This window comes from Vicia villosa, linkage group LG2 (genome assembly GCF_029867415.1).
Source record: "Vicia villosa cultivar HV-30 ecotype Madison, WI linkage group LG2, Vvil1.0, whole genome shotgun sequence".
Taxonomy (NCBI): domain Eukaryota; kingdom Viridiplantae; phylum Streptophyta; class Magnoliopsida; order Fabales; family Fabaceae; genus Vicia; species Vicia villosa.
In genome coordinates, this window is record NC_081181.1 from 85,732,524 (window position 1) to 85,740,760 (window position 8,237).

General features: G+C 33.8%; 1 protein-coding gene across 1 annotated transcript; it reads right to left on the reverse strand.

The window, feature by feature from the left end:
* Window positions 1-5,567: 5,567 nt before the first annotated feature.
* Window positions 5,568-6,050, reverse strand: LOC131649514 (uncharacterized). The gene has a single exon (XM_058919275.1). It carries the CDS (start codon window positions 6,048-6,050, stop codon window positions 5,568-5,570), a length of 483 nt encoding a protein of 160 aa, XP_058775258.1.
* Window positions 6,051-8,237: the final 2,187 nt, after the last annotated feature.

Consider the following 8,237-nt stretch of genomic DNA (forward strand, 5'->3'; position numbering starts at 1 on the left):
CCAGAATTTCAGTGTTAGCAGAATCCATAATAGTAAAAATTCTTTTATAAGCAACTAGGAAGATGTTATAAGTAGGGTCGCGGATAACGCAACCAAAGGAAACAACTCCCTCATAAAAACAACCAGCATCAGTTTGAATAACCCAGCCCTTACGACAGTTCGCAACAGATAAGGCCTGGCTGTTAGAGAATTCTGCGTTCAAACAACCCAACTATTCCTTAGAAATGGCTTTCTAGATTTCCATAGCAACCACACACGAATCTGACTTTATATTCTTGAAGACCACGTAATTTCTAACCTGCCATATTTTCCACAGGAAGATAGCTACAATTTGACCCAGCAGAAAATCCTTAGTCGCGAGAATGGCATCCAACCAATCAACTATATCACTGGCTTCTAGAACTCAAATCCCCAAGGGGCAAGAGAAAAGGGTTATTTTAACCAAATTACATCAAAGGAAAAGATGACAGTTACTTTCAAATTCCATCAGACGACACACCTTTCTTTAACAAATTTACTCTTGTTGGCAAGATGTCCTTTGTTAGCCTCCACAAAAAGTTATTAATCCTCGGGTTCACTCTGAGTTTCTATAAATGCTTCCAGAAGGAATGATTGGCCACAGAGGAGGAACCTGGGTTATCCTTATGCCGCAACCCCCTTGCACGTGATAAGCTGATTTAACAGAGTATACTCCATTAGTTTCATGGTGCCAAATTAGGTAGTCTTCTTTAATACATCCCTTATCCTTTCCAGGAGCCTTTTTAGGTAGTCTTCTTTAAGACATCCCTTATCCTTTCTAGGAACCTTTTCAGGTAGTCTTCTTTAAGATAATTCCCATCCTTTACAGGAACCTTTTCAGGTTGTCTTCTTTAAGACATTTCTTATCTTTTCCAAGAACCTTTTTAGGTAGTTTTCTTTAAGACATTTATCATCCTTTCCAGGAACCTTTTTAGGTAGTCTTCTTTAAGACATCTCTTATCCTTTCAAGGAACCTTTTTAGGTAGTCTTATTTAAGACGTATCTTCTTGAGCTTTGTTTAACAGTATTCTTTAAGACATTTTTTGATCCTTTCTAGGAACCTTTTTAGGTAGTCTTATCTAAGACGTTTCTTCCTGAGCTTTGTTTAAAGCACAACCTTCTTAAAGCCAGTTTTGTATCCTTTATAGGAACCTTTTCAGGTAGTATTCTTTAAGACTTTTCTTCTTGAGCTTTATTTAAAGCACGGTCTTGTTTAAGACAGTTTTCTATCCTTTCTAGGAAACTTTTCAGGTAATCTTCTTTAAGACGTCTCTTCTTGAGCTTTATTTAAAGCACAGTCTTCTTTAATCTAGTTTTATATCCTTTTTGGGTAGTCTCTTTAAAGACATTTCTTCTGAGCCTTATTCAAGACATCATTTCATTTAAACTTCTCCTTCAAATACATTTTAATGTATGACTAATTCTAATACTCATACCATTAACAAACTATGATCCATCAGATACAATCAAGACATACGGTTCATTCTGAAAAGGCATCTGCATCATACAGTCATTCTGAAAAAGTATCTACTTTGGAGGGCATCTTTAAGCCCATCTCAAGCAACATTCTGTCAACATCTAGATGGAATATGCAAGCCCATCTCCAACAACACTACTTCTTGCACCAGCGAGTGTAAATTTTATGGCACTTAAGTGTTCAATCATCTTTTACCTTCAGATCACGATAGGCAAACAAGCCAATCTACCTCTTCACTGTTAAGAAGATTGAACAGGGGAAGCTGTTGTACCCTCAAATTTGCCCTCACATATTCGATACAGTTTAACTCATCATACTCAAAGGTTTCTAAAAAAAAAACTCAAGTTGCTAAATTAGGGTTTTAGGAGAGAAAGTCAACTGAACTTTGACCAGCCATAACTTTCACATGGTTCATCAGAAATTGCCCAACCGAAGCTTATTCACAAGGAAATTCAATCCTCTACAACTTTGATGTTGGGTCCAAGACCAAGAAATGCTTCAATTTAAAGATAGGTGCCAAAACATTACAGGTCCTTCTAGAAGTTCATAAAAAGTCATTTTTTGTCAGAGCCCATAACATCAAAATGAATTCTTAAAATACAAAAAATGTTCCAAAGGGGGTTGTAGAGGACATCTTTTTCTTTCCAAAAAGTACAAGAACACCCCCATATGATAAAAATTGAAAGAGTTATGATTGGTGGAAGATAGCTAAAATTCAAGAAAAACATAAAACCCTAATTGAGAGATATTGAGTTTTTGAGTATTGGGCCTTTAATTCCAGGTTTCCCACATGAATGTAAGCTCATGAGAGGCCCATAAATCAGTTCCTTTTATTTTTATGATTTTTATTTCTTTTATTTTGTATTTATCCATTTAAATTCAAATTAAATCAAAGAAAAATTATATTTAAATGGAAAAAATTATGTTATTGATTTTCCAAATATCTAAATCAATTTCTAATCAATCCAAGGGCTAGAAAACATGGGAAAAGTGCAAGAAATAGCATTGGGTCAAGAATAGAAAGTTTGTATATGAAAGATTTCAAATCAAATTTTCTCATAAACAAAAATTGGATTTGATTTGATTCTTTCTAAACAAGTTAACCTAAATCAATCCCTTATAAGTACTGAACCTAATCAGAAGCAAAGGAACGAAAAAAACCTGAACAAGAACCTTAGCAAAAGCTGGAAAAAACGTGGAGAAGAAGGAAGTTGCAGTCAAGGTTTTGGATCGATTCAGGCCAAACAAAGCTTCAAACCACATCCCTTGACCCTCCCTGAAGCGTTCCAAATCATTACAAGGCGTCAACACATCCAAAAACTCGGCCCCATACATCACGGTTTGCACACTCCTCTCAAGGATTGGATTTTCAAATTTATGCATCATAAACATGTTTCGATTGTACATTTGTGTTCATAATGATGTTTGCAAGCTTTCTGGGCGGTTTGATTTGAGTTTAGATGCAGGTTTAGAGGAATGCCATTGTTAGGGCTCGTGAGCTCTAAACTGGGGAACCTTCGATAGAGACCGAATTAATCCAAATTGATGACTCCATCATGTTCAGAAAGTGATTTCCAATCGGAACCTGTTTTCGTTTGGAATTTATTGATTGTATTTTGTGAGTTTGGTGTTTGCAGGGTTTGGCTATGGAAGAAATCGTAGCAGAATGGCATCTAGTTCGTAGCAAAAACCTAGGTTCGAATGAGGAAGAAGCACAGTGCATGGCGCTTTGTGTTTTATTTGATTTTTTTTTGAACTTTGAATGTTTATATATTAAATGTTGTTGATTGTGTTCACAGCAAAAGAAAAATGGCCTGGTGGGAGAGATGCGCGTTTTAAGGCTTTAACGGGCAAGGGCAGGGGTTCGATCCCTGCCTCTTGCGTTCATTTTGTGTCAAATTTCTTTGATTAACTTTGTTTGTAGATCCAGCGCGTCCGGTCAAATCGTGCACATGATGCACCTTCGCGTCTTTGCTTTCGGATCTCCATAGATCTAGATCTGAAGGCCTGGGAATACTCCCCACGGTACACTTTCAGAATTCCTCCACATAGGATCCCAGCGTCCTTGCTTCCCTTTCCCTTATTTATTTTCTTTCTTACTTTTCTTGTTTTAATCCTTTTTAATTAATTTTAATTAACTCACTAACTAACCATTAACTAATTAACCTTTGACAAATTAAAAATAGGTTTTTTCACTAACTAATTATTTTCCTCTTAATTTTATTAACTGGGTTTTTTTTACTCAATCATTTAATTAATTTAATTTTGATCACTAAAAAACCATAAAAATACAAAAAACAATTAGTTAGGTTTTGATTTATTTCCTTTTCATAAAAATCATAAAAGATAATTTGATTTAATTTTCTTAACATTTTTTAGGATTTCATTAATGTAATTAGACATTAGGATATCCCGATTTAATGGATTGTATCTAAGTATTTAAATAAATTAGTAATTAGGCTAATTAACTAAGATTTAGGTTTTAATCAATTCAAGTCCTGATTTGCCTTCAAACCCTAATTTCTATCTTCTCATCCCTCCCCCAATTTCTTCTCGATTTTTTGAATTGTCCGCTATCTATTTGTTTATTCGCGCATTTTTTTAAATATTATGTATCTGATTTTGGTGTAATAGTAATTAGCGCTTTACTTTCCGCACCCTTACGTTTCCGCTACTTTTTATTGGTTATATACCCCCATCCCGAAGCCTTGTAATAGCGTAGGATTTACTTTATGCTTTTACTTTCTGCGCACTATAACTGTTTAGATGTATGTCTTAATAGGATTGTACGATAAGATTAAAATCAATCGTTAGCTCAATAACTTCAAGATAAATATCTGAACATAACACACTCATTTTTATTGTTCACACAGTCACCTTTAAGGTATCCCCTCTTTGTTGCCTTTCCGATTATTATGGTCAAGTCCCTCGAGCGTAGGGATACCTTAGCACGTGTTGCCTTCGATTCAAATAATCATAGTCCCTCAGATAAAAGATCATAGTTCCTTCGAGTTGCCCACGATTAAAATGATCTCGTCCCTCGATGACGCTACGATTAAAATGATGATAGTCCCTTCAGGTTGCTAAGGTATCCTTACATGTTGTCTTCTATGACCATACAATGACCCTTCGATGTCCCTTTACATCCAATGAAAGGACTTCCCATTAACTAATGGTGACAATCTCTTTCCTAAAAACAAATGACTTTAAGAACAAGATAGACCTTACGAACTTTGGGTAGGTAGCTCCTGATTGCTTGCTCAACTCAAAAACAATTCAAGATGCTTTTTACACCTCCTCTTTTCAAAACAATTTTCAAAGACTACACTTTGTATACATTCATACGAGAATCATTACAAAGTTAAAGTTCTTTTACAAACTGTTTTTCTAAAGACACACTACACTCTTTCAAACAAATCAAACAAAAACAATTGAGCTAAGCAATTAAGAGCCCATGGATAATCATGGATACAAAGGATGATAACACCTTCCCTTTGTATAACCTACCCCCCGAACTCAAAATCTTTAAAAAGGTCTTTCCTGTTCTTTTTACTTTCCTAAAAATTGGATAAAATAAAAGTCGGTGTCGACTCTTGCTAACCGCAACATGTTTTGCGAAATACAAAAAAAAAGTCAGTTCTCCAACCGTATTACACATTGCTTGACTCATCGAGACCACGAGCCATATAAGATGGTTTAAACCCATTTCGGGAAGTAATCCATTTGTCTCTATTAATACTAACTTTTTCTCCATTTTCTATCTGCCATCGAGAGCCATTCAGAACTAAATCCTTAGAACTCAAAATACTGCCCTAGGAATAGCTAGGTTTAAAGCCAAACATAGCTTCTGTAATAGAACATCTAGGGTAATAACGGCCCTTCAAGAACCTCTCCAAGAGGGAATCATGAGCCTGAAGAAGTCTCCGAAATTTCTTACCCAAAAGGCTGGTATTGAAATTATGAATGCCTCTAAAGTCAATTCCTCCATCCCTTTTAGAGATAGCCAATCTTTCCCGCTTCAACCAATGCATTTTCCTTACAACTTTGCAAACATCGTTTCTATTTCTTTACACTAACTCTCCGGAATACGGTAGCAACTCATAATGTATGTGGGGATAGCTTGTGCTACAGCTTTTATCAACACTTCTTTGCCAGCTCTAGAGAAAAAAATTTCTTTCCATCCCTTCACCTTTTTCCAAACTCGCTCCACAACGAGCCTAAAAACCTCCTTCTTTGATCTCCCAAAAACCACCAGAAATCCCAAGTATTTGGAATGATTAATGACTCCCCGAAACCCCAGTATACCTCTGATTTTGTCTTTCGCTTCATCTCCAATATTGCTTCTAAACGAAACTTCAGATTTATCAGCATTTATGCTCTGGCCAAAAGCCTGTTGATAGGCCTCAAGCACATGCTGAATGCGACCCGCTTCCACTTCACTAGCTATAGATAAAAGCAAGCTGTCATCTGCAAAAAATAGGCGAGAGATGGTAGGGGATTTTCTCGCAAATTTGATTCCATGGATTCTGCCAACATCAGCTTCACTCCTTAGCATTTCAGAAAGAACATGTTTAACTTAGGGCCTTCTTTATTATCAGATTCTGAATTGGACCCAAATTGATAATTTTGTAAAGAGAATTGATTCTTAAATAACAGGGTGTCCCTACATCAGAAGTAAATAAAATAAATGGTGTCCTCTCTTTAAGAATATCTTCTTAAGAGTTTCCATTATTTTGTAAGCTTTTGACAATTTTTTTCATGAACCCTTTTACAAAAGGACATTAACAAGCTTTTTATACTAGTTATCATCAGAACAAAGCATGTGAGGTTTTAATTATGGATACCTCCCATCCAAGAGATTTTACCACCATGAAAATCTTTAACGCCAAACTAAGCTCGCGAATTAACCAGGAGTTTTAATTAGAAATACCTTCTAACTAAACAGAGGTTTTACCAAGTTCACATTATTAACAAAAGACGAGCATTTCAATCAATTTAGCTCACAAAAAAAAACACTCTCACAATGAGATATTACAATAATGACCCACATTAGAAACAAACACCTCTCAAATAAAAGATTCACTCTTAAAAACACTAATGTGTGTGTGTGTGTGTGTATATATATATATATATATATATATATATATATATATATATATATATATATTAAATAAGTTTATTGTGTGCAATGTTTTAAAAACTGGACCGAATCGGTCGGTCGGACCGGGAATTAGAGTGGTCATCGGTCTGGTCTGATTGCTAGACCAGATATGCTATTGAACTGGTGAGAACCGGCCAAAACCGAAAAAAACCGGTGAATCGATGATTTTAGAAAACCGATGGTTCAAATGCATACTCTTTTTTTTGCACAAAACAACGTTGTTTTCATGATTTTTTTATAAAAAATATAACTAAAATATAATTAGACTTTATTCAAACTTTATTTAGAATAACTTTTCTCTTGTTTGCAATTAGACTTGGTTTAAAATTTATTTAAATTTATATTTTGTATTATTTTGATGTGACAGATGATTATATTTAGAATTTGAATGTAAGAAATAATCTTGTGAAATTATGATATTTTAAAATTGTAAAAATTTGTAAGTGTTGTGATATTTTTTAGAGACTAAGTCATCCGGTTCGACCGATTTAATAAATATATAATATTACAATAGAGACCGGTTTATTCAACCGAGTTATCCGGTTTAATCCGATTTAGTCATGCGGTTCGACTAGTGACTCAGTAGTTCAACCAATGAACCGGTGACCCAGTATCCTCAACGGTTTGTTGATCGATCTGATTTTTAAAACAATGATTGTGTGTATGAAACAATAAACAAGTCCTCAATTTATAGGACAAAGTGTAGCTTAAATATGGAAAGTATCCATACGCCTTTTAATGTCCATAATTAATTATATACATCACATAGTCGTTATCTGATACAAAAAAGATGGTTTTTAAACGACATTGTTAGTAATTGATTATATGACATTATAATTGATTATTTGAGTTACATAAGTGATAATCGATTAAAACTAATTGTTAACATTGATTATGCCATATAAAAACCATTCTAATCTATTAGCTAGAAAAAACATTTTTCGGTTGTTTTAAGAAAATAGAGAGGCTTTCCGACCAATCAATAGTATGTGCGCCTGATTTGCCTTAGTTATTTCATGAGTATTTGTATACCTTTAAAGATACTGATCACTAGACACACAAAAGACAAGCTTTCACATTTTCTCCTTTTTACAACTCTAAAAATTTAGTTCCCTTGCTAGATTCAACATTGATTTAACATTCGCTCAGGGACTTGGCATCTTCTATGTGATGATGCTTGATAACTCTTCTTGCTAGGAGTTATAACACCACAATTTTAATTTTAATGGTATTAATATTATTTTAATATATTAAGTTCAATTATAGAGTGGTTTTAGTTAATTAATTTATAAGTATTTAATTTATTGGATGGAGGAGAGTTGTTAGAAATTATAGTAGCATTTTATTAGAATTAATATTATTTATTTTTATTTTATTTTTTTTTAATTGTTTTATTTGGTAGTTGGAGTACATTAAATAATTATTTGATTTTTTAATTAATTATATTTAATTAATTTATTAAGATGGTTGAGACTATTAAGAAATTAGAGATTTGTGTTATTTTATTTAAATTAGAGTAATATCTGATTTAAAATAAAATAAAAGAAAATAGAATTTTTAGAAAGTAGCAAAAATAGGGGT